Source organism: Neophocaena asiaeorientalis, unplaced genomic scaffold, assembly GCF_003031525.2.
Source record: "Neophocaena asiaeorientalis asiaeorientalis breed wild unplaced genomic scaffold, Neophocaena_asiaeorientalis_V1.1 scaffold110, whole genome shotgun sequence".
NCBI lineage: Eukaryota > Metazoa > Chordata > Mammalia > Artiodactyla > Phocoenidae > Neophocaena > Neophocaena asiaeorientalis.
Genome location: NW_020175053.1, coordinates 6,334,872 through 6,351,091, shown reverse-complemented (window position 1 = coordinate 6,351,091; position 16,220 = coordinate 6,334,872). Strand labels below are relative to the sequence as shown.

Below are 16,220 nucleotides of genomic sequence, written 5' to 3'. Positions count from 1 at the left end.
GAGGCGGGTGGCGGCTCTGCTTCCCCTTCTGTGGGCTGGGGTGTCCCAGGCACATTTCACCTCATTGGCTCTGATGATCAAGCCCTCCCTCCCTTTGGGTGGCTGGCTGGGAGGGTCCATTTAGAGATGGGGCCCAGGACGCAGTCAGCACCCCTTTCAGGAGAGCTGGACACAGAGTCGTGCCCACAAAGTGCTGCAGGGCTGGCCCCAGAGCTGCCTGGGCTTCACCTGCCACTGTCACTGTCCTGCTATCACCTGCTTTCCTGAGTCCAAGGCCACGGGGGCCAATCCCGCCCTCTCATGGGCGGGCTGCAGGCGGGAGCCCCCAGGCATCAGGCAGCCCGACACCATTGCTGCCAGGAAGGGGCCTGGTCTCAGGTGTGCCAGGACAGCCTCTTCCTCGTGCTGACCCGGCCGATTCGCTCCCGGAAGCCGGCCCAGCCCTGCACTCTGTGGCTGGGTCCCTCCAGTGGTCAGCTGCTTCCATGCATGTGTCTCACCCCAGGGAATTAAGTTCCCAGAAGACAGAGATCCTATCATGTGTACACCCAGAAAATAACGATGAATGTAAAACCTGGATTAAACCACAGCAAGAGATCACTTCACACCCATTAGGATGGATGGATATTATCAACACAAAACAAACAGAAAATAACAAGTGCTGGTGGGGATGGGGAGAAATTGGAACCCGTGCACTGCTGGTGGGAATGTAAACTGGTGCAGATGCCGTGGGAAACTAGAGGTTACACAAAAAGTGAAACATAGCATTACCATATGACCGAGCAATTCCACTCCAGGGAGTGGACCCAAGAGAACTGAGAGCAGAGACTTGAACCTGCACTTGTCCACTCACGCTCAGGGCAGCTCAAGTCACAGCAGCCGAGAGGTGGAAACAGCCCACCTGTCAATAGCTGATCAATGGATAGAACTGATTAATTGAAAAATGGATAAAAAGATATGATCTGTCCACATAGGGGAATAAAAAGGACATTCTGACACTACAACGTGGATGACCCTTGATGTGATGCTTGTTGAAATGAGCCAGGCACAGAAGGACAAATCCTGTGTGGTTCCCCCTACATGAGGTCCCTGGGCTTGTCAGATTCAGAGACAGAAAGTAGATGGTGGGGGCCAGGGGCTGGTCAGGGGTGGGGGGAGGGGGAGTTAGTGTTTGATGGGGACAGAGTGTCAGTTGGGGAAGATGAAAAGTTCTGAAGGTGACAGTGGTGACAGCTGCAGGACAGTGTGAGTGTACTTGATGCCACTGAGCTGTGCACTTAAAAATGGTTAAAATGGCAATGATTTTTAATGTATATGTATATTTAACAATTAAAAACCGCTGGATTATCCACAGTCTGCAAAAAAATATGCTGTTCATCTCAAATTGATCAAGTCCTCACCTGTCTCTAAACCAGCAGTTTTTCACACAGTAGTTTTGTCCCCAGGAGCTTGGGCAGCATTTGGCGACACTGTCGGTTGTCACACGGGGTGGGTGCAGGCCGGCCCCCTGCAGTGTACAGGAATCTTCAGGGCAGGTGTCACAGGGTCTGGAGCAGCTCACAGTGTGGCCGCAGCGTTCTGAGCCCCTCAGCCTGCCTGGCACGCAGCTGGGTGGCAACTGGGTGGGCGAGAACCCATCCCACGGGAGCCACTCTCCTGGCTACGTGTCCACGAGGCCGGGTCTACCCAGCCCCTTCCACAAGCCCCCTGGTGCCCAGGTACCCAGACTTGCCATGAGGCAGGCCATCCAGCCCTGGGCTCCAGCCTGGGTGTGGGGTCAGGACCCGGGAGAGAGCCCCTGCCAGCACCAGAGCCCGGCCAGTCCCATTGGCTCTGGAGCAGAAGGGACCTGCAGGGCAGGCGATGGTGGGATCTTTTTCACTGATCCCTGTTGCTCCTCTGAAACCACCAGGAAAGTCACTGAGGCTTCACAGTCAGAGCCTGTGCCGACCACCGACCCCCGACATTCAACCCCAGGAGATGGGCTCTTGCTGGCCCCTCCACCAGCCCCTCCTGGCCTGCCCAGCATCTCTCCCTCTGTTTGTGGGGTTCTGACCCTCCGGGGGCCAGGCCCAGGGTGGGGAGAGGCAGGGGCCAGAGCGACACTTCCAGGTACGTCTCGTGTCCACCCCACAGTGTTCGCTGAGACACAGTTTCTGCTCTAAAGGACCACATGTCCCCCAGGGAGGGACAGGGATGCCCACCAGGATCGGCTGGGGCAGCTGTGCTCTGGGGAGGGCAGGGGGCTCAGGACAGGCTGAGCAGAGGCAAGACCCCTTGGGGGCATGTCCAGCTGGCCCTGCTCAGGAGCGTGCATGACCAGGCTGGTGGGTGAAGCCTCATGGCAGCACATCCACCCACGAGGGACGGATGGATGGGGATGCACCCCAACGTCCACAAAACCAGGACACGGCCAGGTGAGCCCGGCAGGGGGTGGGTGAGACATTCATCCCTCCGTCCACAGGACCTGATGCAGACGAGGGGGGAAGGCAGCCTGGACAGCCTGGGGAGATGGGACAAGGTGGGACACGGTGGGACCCGTCTCCACACTCGGAAGAGGCAGAGCTGCAGACCCCAGGACAGACAGGGCGGCAGGGCCACGGGGCGACTACGAAGGGCGGGGCGGCCGCACCGGGTGGACTGCAGCTGTCGTGAAGCAGGTCCTCTCGCCGTGAAGATGGAGCCGGGCCTGCTCACCCCTTCCTGACCGGACCCCACCCTGGTGCTGCCCCTCCCCCCTCCACGCCCCATGTCTGAGCTTGTCCGTGTGTTGACGTAGCTCTCGCGTCTGTTATTTATTGCTAATCACAAAACAGCGCCTTCTCCCTCTTTACTTCTCCAGGGCGGTAAGAGAGCCATCGAGGGCCGGGGGTCACGGCCAGGAAGGCAAGGCTGCAGCGGGCGCGGCCGTGGCCTTGGCTCGTCCTGCCCACAAGGAGAGATGTGTATCCAGAAAGTGTCCATCCAGGCCCACCTAATGGGCTAGCCCATTTTGGGGGCAAGTGGCTGCAGACCCCGGGGGCCAGAGCTCACCTAATACCTGGAGGCCGCTGCTTCACGCTGAAGCTGGGCGCTGGCTACATGGGGCTGTGGTTTTTCCCTCCATTTTGGTCTCCGCTTGAAATTTCCAAAAAAAAAAGTCAATTGTTCAATAAATTCTCAAGATTGATAAATTGTATGCTGTGTAATGGTAATTCCCTATATAGTCACATTCCAACTCAGTTCATAAATCAAAATTTATGAATAAGATAAAATTTCCCCAACACTTAAACACTGGTTGCAAATTCATTAAAAACTCTTCTAAACATTTAACAAAACAACAGCCTCACGTCTACTTCTAACGTCTCAGGAGAGACTCGCGGAAGCTGGTTCTCACCCGTTTCTCTCCCTCCAAGGCATGTCCTCAGTTCTGGGGTCTCACCTTGTAAAGGCTACAAACACTCTAAGGCCCTCCATCAGGAGGTGGGGTCTGTGTCTCCCACACACCAGGGCTAGGCAAAGGCGGCTCTTGGTGCCCGCCTGGCTCACTGGCCAAGCCCTCGGTGCCCCCACGAAGAATGACTCCCCTGAGGCCGCCACGCCGAGAGCCCACCCGAAGGCACCTGATGGGCGGTGCCCCCGTGCCGCCTTGTCCCGTGGAGAGAGACAAACCGCCCAGTGGGCCCTCAGCCTTCCTGACTGACGACTCACGGGCATGCCCCTGAGTCTGGGCTGATTATTAACATCCCAGCAACGGGACCAGACCAGGGACTCAACTTCTCAACATGCACGTCTTGACAAACAACAAACATACAGGCATCCTGTCATCCTGTCCTCTTCCTGCTGCTATAACAAAATACCACCGGCTAGGCAGCTTATCAACCAGAGACTCTGCTCAGTTCTGGAGGCTGGAGGTCTAAGACCAAGGCGGATTCGGGGTCAGGCAAGGGCCCACATACTGGTTCTGGCACTAATCCCATTCTTGGGGATCCACCCTCATGACCTAGTCACCCGCCAAAGGCCCTGCCTCCAACTGCCATCATGCTGGGGGTTAGGATTCCAGCCTATGGACTGTGGAGATGCAGATGTTTGGGGCAAAACAGTCTTCAGGCGCGTGCAGCTATCTGCTGTGACAGTACGTTTCTGGCACACCTTGTTATTACAGTGTTGGTGAGGATTCTTGGCCTATTTGAACAGAACCAGTGACTGTCACCATGATGCCCATGGCGGCCCCTGGACCCTTAGAACTGCTCCTGGCCCCTGTGAACACATCCTGGCCTGTGGCAGCTGCGAGATTCACCCCACCCCCACCCCCGTCTGCCCAGTGCCACGGAAGCAGCTCTGCTTTAAGGCAGGAGCCACACACGTCTCTGTGAAGGGCAGGCACTGAACACTGGCCCTGGGGCCCGAGGTCCGGGCGCTGTGCACAGGGCGCCGGGCTACGACACAGAGAATGAACCTGCCTGTCAGCTCCGAGTCTGAGCTCCCAGGGCAGGTGCTGGTCGTGCACGCAGGTGGCTCCTGAGCGCTCCTGGTGGGATAAGGGAAAGGCCAGGAACGCCTACTCACTTTCCAGTTCAGCCACCATGAGTCTGTCCTGCTTCCTCATCTGTGGCTGTGCCGCCCACTCAGATGCTTCCCTGAGTGGATCCTTTTGGGACTGGTGGCTTCTACCTGGTGGGCACGGCCCCATCACACAGCAGCCACCTTGCCCTTCCCACCTCACTCAGCTCCGTCCAGTCATGCGCTTCCCGCCTGCCCGGATCCCGAGGTGCCTCCAGACGAGCTGGTGTGAGGGTGGCCGCATCTGGGCAGGGCCAACCAGCCCCAACACACAGGAGACCGGGGAGGGGGCTGCACACCCGCCCCGGCCCAGGTGCACAGCCTGCTCAGCTTAACCCCAGACCAGGCTCCCCGCAAGGTGCCAGCTGGTTGAGCACCGAGCCTCCAAAGAACCTCGGGTCATCTCCTCTCTGCACACTGCTCCCAGAGCTGCTCCTGCAGAGACATGGGTGGGAAACACCTAACAGCCTTGCTTGCTGGGGGTGCAGACGCTCACAACGCGCAGCACAGAGCAGCCTGCAAGACAGCCCTCCCCAGGGAACCCCTCGGTGGCAGCGTCCAGCCCCCGGGGCTGTGTTTACAGAGCACGTGGCAGTCTGACTTCTCAGACCTCTTGAAGCTCATGGAGCCCAGGAAAAGGAGAGAATTCCCAACCGTGCTGCGTCCCCTGGTCACTTGCCCGGCCCGCCGCTGACCTCTTGCTTGTCCAAGAGGAGCCAGGGCAGCGCGATGCTGGGATGACCACGGGCCCCACCCACAGAGTGCCAGGCGGCTGGAAGAGGGCCAGGCAGTGGCGAGCTCAGGAGAAATGCCTGTGTCCCCAGACCCACTTCCTCTGGTCCTGAGTGTCTGGCAGGGCTGTCACAACCCGACTCAGCCCCATGCATGGAGATTTGGCCACAAGATGTCCTTGGGACACTGCTCACAGCATGTGGCCTTGGTGGGCAGCCCAGAGCCCAGCTCAGGGCCAGCAGCCGTGATCTTCTGGGAGCCTCTGCCTGTGCCTTCAACGGAGGTGAGGGCCAGGTACGGATGGACACTTTGTCTCCCGAGCCCTCTCCCCCTCCAGGGCTGAGTCACGGCAGGCAGCACACACAGCTCACCCCCAACGTTTGGGAGGCACCTCTGGCGTCTTGCGGTGCCCTGTCCTCTGCCAGTAGGACACGCTGCCACAGCTGTTTTCGTGAATTCAGTGATCCTGCCAAAGGATCGCTGAGCTGATGGCGCGGATGTAAGCGGGCATGGGCACCACATCCTCAGCTGCAGCCTGGTTTTAGAGGCTGCCCCAGCCCAGCGCCCAGCACCTCAGGGTTACAGCTGCAGCGGGACCCGCAGAATGACTGGTGTGTTCACAGCTATGCTCTAGTGAGGAGGCCAAGTGGGTCCTGAGACAGAGTCCTTTGCTATTTAGCACTGGCCTCTAGTTCAGTCTCCAGGACAGACCCATGGGAGGGGACGCTGGCCTGAACGTTGGCTTTGCTGGGGGTGGAGGCACATGTGAGATGCAGGAGCCCGGCCAGGCCGGAGAAGCAGAGGTCCACCTCCCGAAAGGGGCACCCAGTGCCCTACTGCCTCCCGTGGAGAAGGCAGAGAGTGGGGTCCTGAGCAGACCACAGTGCCCAGAGGACGCCCCACACGCGGGGTTCAGGTCTCCGCAGCCTAAACAGAGCCGCCTGTCTTGCTGGCATTCGTGATGTGGAAACCCCTCTGGATGTGCACCACCCCCCAACATCCCAGGGGCCACAGCCCCCGATGTGCTGGAGGAAACCCGGCAGCACCTCTGTCCAACGGGCCCATGGGGAGGCCCGTCCCTGAGCTAGGATGGTGCACAGCCCCCCAGTCAGGGGTGTGGGTCTGGGGGGTCCCGGCTGGATCAGCAGCACAAGTTGCAGGCAGTGTGGTGGGCACCTGGGCCTGGTCGCGGGGCAGATACCTGCTGGTCCAGGTGGCCCGGGTCAGACGTCTGCTCGCTGGATCCAGAACGCTCTGCTCTGCCCACGGGGACCAGGCCAGGCTTCAGCGGCTGCCCACTGGCTCCTCTTGCCGGGGCCCAGGGTCATCTGCCCACACCCGCAGTCCTGGACCCTTGTCCACCATGAGGCCCCGCAGCCCCAGGACCCGTCCCCACTGCCACTTCTGACCTTCGGGGAAGAGGGACCACAGAGCTCTCCAAGGATGCAGGTGGTCCTCACAGCTGCGGGGAGGCACATCTTCTGGAGCCCGAGGAGGGTGAGCTAGACTCACATGAAGCTCCCCCAACACCCTTGGTGCCCCCCTCTCAGCACCCCACGCAGTGCTGGCATTTCAACCCCACTTGTGTCCCTCGTGGTCCCTGCTTCAACCAATCAGCCAAACCTCAGAGCCCTTCAGCCCCCGAGCTGAACCTGGAGGCCAGACTCTCCAGCAGGGCCCTGTTCCAGTGGGTTCGGCATCCCGCCACCTGGATGCACACGTGTTCTCCAGATGCCTGGGAAAGCCACGCAGCCCTTCTGGAGCGCAGCCACCGCAGACCCCACCCTCTCGGGCCTGCTGGGACCCAGTCTGGTTATAAGCAAAGTGTGGAGTAGGGGGTTCCTGAGTGCCCCTTAGGGCCCCTGCCTCGGGGGAGGCCATTCAGGTCCTGCAGCCAAAGGGGGGCTGACCTCAGGTAGGGTGCGAAGGGGGCTCTCCCAGCAAAGAAGCTGATGGAACGAAGGGGTTTGTGGCCTCCAGCTTGGTCGGGCTCTGCCCACAGCCCCCATCCCAATTTTCAGGGTCCCATTCCTTCCCAATCAACAGCCCAGCCTTGAGAGGAGCTGTCCTGAGGTCTGGGCTCGGCCCCACGTGGGAGTAGCCGGCAGCTGCCCTGTGTGAGCGGCTGCAACAGTGCCCTCGGTCCCTGTCTGTCTCACTTAGGCTGCTGGGCTTTATGCCTAGAAGCCACACTGGACAGCCACCTGCCACTCTCAGCCTCACTCCACGAGGTGGCCCTTCTTTTCTCCTGCTGGTCCTGCTGGAGGCCGAGCCCTGTGCCCTCCCCGCCACCCCCATCGGGGGCCCTCTCCCTGCCGCACTCCCGTCAGGAGCCCGTCACCGGCTCAACCCTGTGATGCAGGAGCTCCTGGCCGTCTGCGGTGTGAGGAGCCCAGGACCCGGGGCCCACACTTGGCGTCCCTGCTGGACGGACCAGCCACCCTGCCCAGTGGAGGCTCTGAGGACAGACAGCTCTGGGCTCTGATCACCCAGGGAAGCAGGGGGTCACCTGGGAGAATTCGTACCTCAAGCCTGCAGGTTTGCAAACAAGTTTATTATCAGGCACCCCCGGGTCGGCCTCTTGCCTGGGTCGCTGATGCCCAGTGTCTGGCCTGGTTATGCTTTAAATGGCAGTCGTCGTGGCACAGACGCTGTGCTTCACGAAAGGGAGCAGGTCCCATGCAGGAAGGAGGCCCAAATGACCGGCTCTTCCCATGACCAGTGGGGCCCGTGGCCCATGGCCTCCGACCCCTTGCACCACCTTCCCGCTATCCAAGTGTCCTGACAAGGAGCCACGAGTCACGTGCAAGGGTAGAGAGACCAGACACTGATGCGCTGATCCCCAGACCCTGTGGCCAGCAAGCCGTCGTCAGCGAAGGCCACACAGTGCACGGTGGCGCTGTGGAAGGCCAGCACGGCCAGCGGCTTCATTGTCCGCCAGTGAAACACACGGACGCGATGGTCCCAGCCCGCGGTGGCCAGAATCTTACGGTCTGGCCGAATCTTGACGTCGGCGATCCCGGGGTTGGTGAGCACGTGAGTCCCACGCACCTGTGATCAGAGCGGCAGGGAGAACCGTTAGGTGGCTTCTTAGACCTGCCTCCACGCCTCCCCCTCTACCAGGACGCCCCCGTCAGGAACAGGGAGCCAAGCGCTCCTGCCAACTTACTGCCACCTCCTGGAGCCAGCACAGGTGACCTCTGCCCTTGGCCAGACCCTCGGGTTGAGACAGGACAGGCCTCAGTGGACTGCGGCCTGGGTCCCTCCCCAAGGAAATACTGCCCCCCAGCCTCCAGGTAGCACCGCCCACTGGACGGCAGCAAGGTCAGTGGGTCCTCTCTCACGAAAACTCACCGCACCCAAAGCAGAAGGAGCAGAAGGAACGCAAACCCCACCTTCAGCAAAGCCGGGGGAAGGGCAGCCCTGCGTGGCATGCAAGGGGGAAGGCCGCCCGGGGCTGGATGTGCAGCCATTGTGGGGCCATCTGGCAGCTCTGCCCCACGTTGACAACACACACTTGGCCATCGTCGTGATGACCCAAATGGCCACGTCCTTCCGCCCATCCTGTCTTGGCCCAGCCCTGGGCACCAGGAGTCCTTGCTGCCCCGGGGTCGCTGGTGTGCCCACAGCAGCTCCCCTTTCTCTGCAAATTCACCTCCTGTTGGGCCAGAGCAGCCTCAGGGAAAGTCATTCGTTTTTCAAAGACAACACAGGGAAAAGGAGGAAAGAAACTCAGCGAAAGATGGCAGCATTCCTTGGAAGCAACCAGACACTCACCAGGCACTTTTGCAAATCAGCAAAACAGAACTGCATGAAGCAATGATCTCCATAAAACAAGAACCAGGAGAGCAAACCCAGAGGAGGGAGGCTGATCCACAGGCACCGAGAGAAGCAAACACTGCAGAAGCAAGGGGAATCGGAAGAGACAGCAAAGGCAGGTGTGACCCAACCTGGGGACAGAGGCACGGCCACTGGAGAAACAGCAGATGTGGAAGGCTGCGCAGCTGCTCTGACCTTTGCCGTTTAGAAAATCTGTTCTTGCTTCTAGAAACTGAAGTCTTAGGATCCACAGAGAGCCTACAGGGTGGTCACAGGAAGATGTGCTTGATAACGTCATTGGACGCAAAGCTAATTAGTCCTTTTGTCAGGCAAAAGGATCAAGTCAACCATGAGGGCAGAATGGCCCATGGCCACGTCTGGGCCAGGTCTGGGCCAGACAGTGGGGTGACGCCTGTGAAGCTAGGAGGGGAGGCCTGAGAATTTTATATCCAGCCAAACTGTCGCTCAGGTATGAGAACAACAGACGAGCATTTGTGAACATGTAAGAACCCAGGGGATGCGTCCCATCAGCTCTTCCTGGAGAACTAGGAAATTAAGTCCAGTCTCTCAGGAGAAAACAGGGGAACGGCAGCAAGTAGCCTGGCAGAGAGTAGGGAACGTAGTCCCCTGCAGGATTAGGCCTGAGACAATACAGGGATCAAGGCTACAGAACCGGTTGTGTAACTAACAGAAATACAGGACGGCAGCAAAAGAGACGGGTGTGAAGTTCACTGATCTGCTCATCTTTGTCATCTGGGTCGAAGATACAACAGTCAGCCTCATTCTACGGAGATTATCTGACACCCACCGAGGTGCTGACAGAACAACCTCACTTCCTCTCCCCACCCAGGTGTAATCGTTTCCTAATATTTGCCCTTGTATTTCTCTGAAAAGGAATAAAAATATACTCAACAGACTTTTGACTGGATTCCAAAGTTAAAGCCAAATGTGTGTTGTGAACGTGAGAGACACCAAAAGAATGACTGGCCAAGAAACCCTGGGAGCCAGCAGACGAGAGAGCTGGGGCCCACCCTGGGGACCAGGGAGCACTCGGACAGACTGTGCCCACACTTGACAACAACAGAGTGTGTACAGTTCCCAACGAGAAGCCGTGAATGTCTGCTCAGCAGACAAACAGACACCCTTCATGAAGCTGGGACTACAGGAGGTGGCTGTGATGGGCAGCTGGTGCCAGACCACTCCGCATGCTGCCAACAACCACCAACTGGACAGAAGACACTCGCTGCGTGACTGTGTCCAGGCACCAACACCGGTGGGAAGGGCAGCTGACAGGGGAGCCTCCCAGAGGCCCAGCAGCTCTCTGCTGGCGGAATGTCTGGCCGCAAAGTCCAGGTGGAGCACAGCGGCCATGTGAAGCCAAGGAGGTGATCAGAGGGTGGGGCCGCTGGAACCCGTGGGGTGAGGCAGCAGCATGGAGGGGGCTGGGGGAGGGACTGCAGGCCATGTGGGTCCCACGAGTCCTTGTGAGGGCTGGGCTGTGCCCACTCAGGGCACCACACAAGGTTAGCCGGCCAGTGGCTGCTGCAGGGTTAAAGGGAACAAATACAAGAGATCAACAGTGATCTTGGACCCAGCAGCCGAGGGTGACATCTGTGTGTCCACACAAGACCAGATGAGACCCTGCGTGGCCGCGCTGCAGGGTAGGCATCACGCCCTGGTTGGGCCCACTCTGGCCAACCATGATGAAGCTGGAAACCAAGCCCCACAAGTGCGAAGGGGAGGTACAGTTTGGAAGATGAGTCCCATGCATTACAGGAGCTTGGGATGACCCTGGGCCCCACGTACTGCCTGACGGAGTGGAAGCCAAGCCCATGGTGTAGGTGAACAGCCGCGGGGCTGAGAGTGATTGCTCTGCAAAGTAAGAGAATCCAGTCTTCATCTCCATCAGTACAATGTCTGGCACAGACAAAAATTACTAGACACCCAGAGGAGTAGGAAAAAAAGCAGTTAATGGAAACCAGCTCAGAACGGCACAGGTGTGGAACATATCAGACGAAGACTTTAAAGCAATATTTAAATATGTTCCAAAAAATGAAAGAAAATGCAAATAATTACCAAAAAATTGTCTTGATGAGTGAACAGGTAGGATCTATTAGCAGAGAAATGGAAATTCAGAACCAACTCAGAACAGCCAACACTCTGTGAAGGTGAAGAGCAAAGCGGGAGGACCAACTTCACAACTTGCTGTGAAGCTACAGGAATCAAGACCATGGATGTTGGTGGAAGAGGAGACAAACGGATCAGTGAAACAGAAAAAGGAGCCCAGAAATGGATCCCCATAAACACGTGACCTTTGACACAGGAGCAAAGTAGCCTTTTCAACAAACGGTGCTGGAACAACTGGACGTCCACATGAGAAGAAACGAATCCAGACACAGACCTGCCACCTTCACAAAAATCAACTCAAAATAGACCAAAGACCTAAATGTAAATTGCAAAACTATAAAACTCCTAGATGATGACAGGAGAAAACCTAGGTGACCTTGTATTTAGATACAACACCAGAGCATAATCCATAAAGGAAACAATTGATAACCTGACTTCACTAAAATTAGAAACTTCTGCTCTGTAAAGACACTGTTGAAAGAATGAGAAGACAAGCCAAAGACTAAGAGAAAGTATCTGCAAAGACGCATCTGATAAAGGGCTGTTACCCAAAATACACAAGAACTCTTAAGAAAATGAGCAACCCAATTTAAAAATGGGCAAAAAGCCTGAACAGGCACCTCAGCACAGAAGATACACAGATGGCAACTAAGCATGTGAAAAGATGCTCCACATCGTATGTCATTAGAGAAATGCAAATGACAACAAACAGATACCACTGCACATCTGGACACATGTCATTATACATTCGTCCAAACCCATAGGATGTACATCACCAGAAGTGACCCCTGATGTGAACCAAGGGCTCTGGGTGATGATGAGGTGTCAGTGTAGTTATATCGATTGTAACAAATGTCCCACTTGTTGCGGGGGGATGTCGATAGTGGGGGGGCTGGGGGTATATGGGAAATCTCTGTACCTTCCTCTCAATTTTGCTGTGAACCTAAAACTGCTCTAAAAATAGAGTCTTTTGTTTAAAAAAAAGGCACAGTAATAGAAAATGTAGAACTGAAAAGCTAATAACTGACGTGAAAAAATGTGTAGGACAGGCTTAACAGCAGATTGGAAATTATTATTATTATTTTTGTGTGTGTGTGTGTGTGTGGTACATGGGCACACAGTGAGAGCACTGTTGTGGCCTCTCCCATTGTGGAGCACAGGCTCCGGACGCGCAGGCTCAGTGGCCATGGCTCATGGGCCCAGCCACTCCGTGGCACGTGGTATCCTCCTGGACCGGGGCACGAACCTGTGTCCCCTGCATCGGCAGGCAGACTCTCAACCACTGCGTCACCAGGGAAGCCGGAAATTATTATTTTTTAAAAGTCTGTAAACTAGGGGACATTATCAATGGACATTATCTGACCTGAAGAAGAGAGAAAACTGACCAGAGCCTCGAGGGCCATGGTACAATGTCACTCAGGGAGGTCACTCACTGAAAACCACAGATAAAAAGAACGTCTTGGGAGCGGCCGAGGAGAAGCCCCACGAGGTGACCAGGAGTGAGGACCAGACGCCACGAGTCCCCAGCAGACGGGGGTCACCTGAGACCACGTGTCTTCAAAGCACACGAAGGAAGTAAACCAAGTGCTCCAGAGAAAAGGCAGAGGTTGTCGCAAAGCATGAAAAAGCAGAGCCCCACTAGAGGGCCCGACAAGACGGCCAGGCAGCGCGCACGGGACAAAACAGAACCCGTGCAATGAGGTCGTGTGCGCGGCTGGCCCATGAGGGGGACGCCTGTGTGTGAAGGGAGGCTGAAGGTGAAAGATGGAAAAAAAGCTACAGAAGGAAGTAGCAGCCAGAAGACACCTGGCCTGAGGCATGTGAAGCGCTGCTGAAATGGGCTTTCAGGCAAAAATCCTTCCCAGAGATAACAAGGGTTCAACCCCCCAGGAAGATTCAAAATGCAGACCAAGAACACACAAGACCCAGGAAAGTCACCAAGATGGACCCAGCAAGAGCACCCCCCAGAGGCCGGGGCAGGCATGGCTTTCGACCCACGTGGCCCACATGAACCACACGGCTGCCTGAGGGGCAGGCGCAGCTGGGTGGCGGGCAGCAGAAATACCTCTTTCCAAGCACGGGGGGCCACGGGAACCTACTGGCATTTCAGGGAGCTGCTATCACTCAGAACTGGTTCTCCAACCACAAATGGATCAAGTTAGAAGCCTAGAAATAAAAAATAACTGGGGAAAGAATCAAACATTTGGAAACATAAAAACACTCTGATCAGCTCCGCAGTCAGAGAACAAAGAAAAATCGGGCGCCTGGAAGTGAGTGTGATGAATCCCGGTCAGAGCTGCACATCGAGCCTGGAGGACTCAGGGGAGGAAGAGAAAGGTAGACGGGAAATGGAGAAAAGATGTTTAAAGAAAACAAACGTAAGCCTGGTCAGGAATGGACAGGACAGTCCTGCAGATAAAACAGGGATGCAATCACAAATAACTGAAAAAGGTCAGTGCAGCCAGCACATGGGCAGTGCCCCTGCGGCGACCCATCCAGCCCCAACACGCACGCCTGCCCTGCCTTCCTGCGGCCTCTGTCCAGTGCCCAGGCCCGTGACGTCCCGGGCCCCTTCTCTGTCCATGGCGACCAGCAGCATCCCCGCATGTCCCGCGCTCTCTGCCACTCCAGTGCTCTGGTCCAGAGGAATCCAGGCTCAGTGCTTCCTGTCTGGGCTGCACACAGCAGCCATAACCCACTCACTGGGTGGGTGCCCAGCACAGCCCTCACCCCCACCGCCCCCTCCCTTGGAAGCTGGTGCAGCCATGCCCGCATGAGAAGGCAAAGCCCACACGTGTGCCCGCAGCAGGGGTGTGTCAGCCTGAGCCCCAACTCATGGGCAAGGACAAGGTGACTGTCACAGCCCCCAACTCTTCCTCTCCCAGGAACTCTGCCCTGGGCTTGGAGCAGTGGGTGCGCTGGAACCCACTCGGGGCCCTGCTTCAAGGTGGATTTGTTAACAATGGGGATGTTTCCCAGGGAGTAAAGGGCTCCCCAAATCTGCTGTCTGCTGTTGGAGCCGGGAGCCCAGGTGGTGGCTGGGGAGCTGCAGAGCAGCCTGAGCAGTGGTTTTTGTGTGGTTGGCTGCGAGTCGGGTGCGGAGCGGAGCACATCCATGCCAGTGTTGCCACCTCGGAGGGGCTGAGATGCCCAGGATGGCCCAGGGGAAAGGGGACAGGAGTGATGCGCCCCCACCCTCACAGCCCCTCCTGGAAGCTCAGAATCAAGGCACAAGGCCCTTTCAGTGGGGACCCGGACTGGAAGAGACCAGTCCTATCGGGGGCCACAGCACCCGTGTGTGGTCAAGGCGGCCGGAGCCCCGCCCATGGTGTCCCGAGATGTGTGTGGGGGGGGTGGGGGGGGTGTTGTGCCCATAGCTCCTCAGCTCGGGGCCCCATGGTCTCCCTCGCACCAGCCCAAGTGTCACCAGCTGCTGACACTTTAGAGGGAAGCTCCCAGCAGGGCTGGGGAGCAGGCGGGCAGCGGCCACGCAGCGGGGAGGAGGGGACGCCTGGCCAACCAGCCGTGGGCGTGGTGGGGGAAGAGTGGTCGTCTGACTCCAGCCTGGGTTGGCTGGGGTGGGGGCCTAGTTATTACTTCAGGGCCTAGAAATACCGCTGGCCGTAAATCAGCCCCTGCTTCAAGGCCGTGGACCCTGCCCCAAGTGTGGGAGGGAGGGCAGGTCTGTACACCACCTGTGTCTGACGACAGCCAAGACCCAGACCCTGGGCTCGAGGGGAGCAGAGTGAGCAGCCCCTACAGGTGGGTGAGCGTCCAACATCCTAGAGAGGGTGGCCGAAGGCTCCAGTTATCGCCGCGGCCTCTGGCCAAGCCCGTCTCGGACCAGGACCCTCCAGGAAGGATCCTGGCCACCAGTGGCTCTCGCAGCACATGACCTCAGGTGCCAGGAATGCGCGCGCAGCACGGCCCCATCTGGTTCCCATTACCCTCACTCCACGCAGGAGCCCCATCTGCGCCTCTGGAGCGCCCGCCCGCCCACCCGCCCAGGGAGATTGATTTGGGCTCATTAGAGCTGCTGCCGCGAGGTAAGGCACATCTTTGCCCATGTGGCTCCACGGCCAGCGCCTCAGGGCCAGTTGCGGCACCGAGGGCCCAGAGAGAGGTGCCTGCGGACACCGCGACGCTGAGGCCCTCGAGGCCCTGACACCTCCTCCTTGAGGCTTGTGTTCCAGGACCTGAAGGTGTCTGGGCCTCTGGGGACATGGATGTCTCCAGCGAGGCCGCAGCGGGCAGTCGGAGGGAGGAGCGGCGCCTCCTGGGATGCACGCTGAGAGAGGCCCTGGCCGCGGCACGGCCTCCACCAACCTCCCGGCTGGCCTGGCCTCCCTATGCTCTGACTTTCCGATTCATATGCACAGTGAACCTCCAGCTCTGAGCTGGAACATACCCCATAAATTTAAGTCTGAAGTTCCTGCAGCTGTTTCTCCAACAGGCCAGGGGAGACCAGGCCGACCTGGGCCAGGACGGCAGCAGGGGCCTCTTCCCAGGGTCCTGGGGGCACTGCAGTCAGTGGGGCCCTCAGGAGAGCCACCTGGGTCTCTAGGCATTTGCAAAGTTGGGCTGAAGTTGAAGCCACAGCAGGACAGAGCACTGGACCTCATGGGGGTGGGGGTCGCTGCCTGGTTCCCACCAGGCAGGAGCAGAGGAGGGTGTGGGGGGAACCCCGATGCCCACCTGGCCAGGCTCTGTGTCCTTGACAGCTCAGAACATGAAGACCCAGCACCACGTGGCTCCGCCCCATTTCTAAAGATGAGCACCATGGTGACTTCCACTCCCACCACCCACATCCAGGACTTCAAGGCCTTGGAGATGCTTCCTCTGGGATGGAGGCTGGAGAAGCTCCACCCCACAACTGGCCCCAGCCCTGTAGGGAGGCCTGTTTGACCTCATCCTGCAGGGCCTCTGTAGACTCCCTGGGACACAGGACAGGAAGACGGACGGGTAGCTGCTTTACTGCAAGTCAGGCGAGCGTGGCACAG

The 16,220-nt window shown here is 58.0% G+C and overlaps 1 protein-coding gene across 4 annotated transcripts in view; it reads right to left on the bottom strand.

Moving 5' to 3' along the window:
* Positions 1-7,809: 7,809 nt before the first annotated feature.
* Positions 7,810-16,220, bottom strand: part of GNB1L (G protein subunit beta 1 like) — a 48,866-nt gene continuing 40,455 nt past the window's right edge. For all 4 annotated transcript variants that reach the window (XM_024763705.1, XM_024763706.1, XM_024763707.1 and 1 more), the window contains one exon: positions 7,810-8,325. In XM_024763705.1, coding sequence (XP_024619473.1) covers positions 8,074-8,325 — 252 coding nt within the window. In that variant the 3' untranslated portion in view covers positions 7,810-8,073. The remainder of the gene's footprint in view (positions 8,326-16,220) is intronic.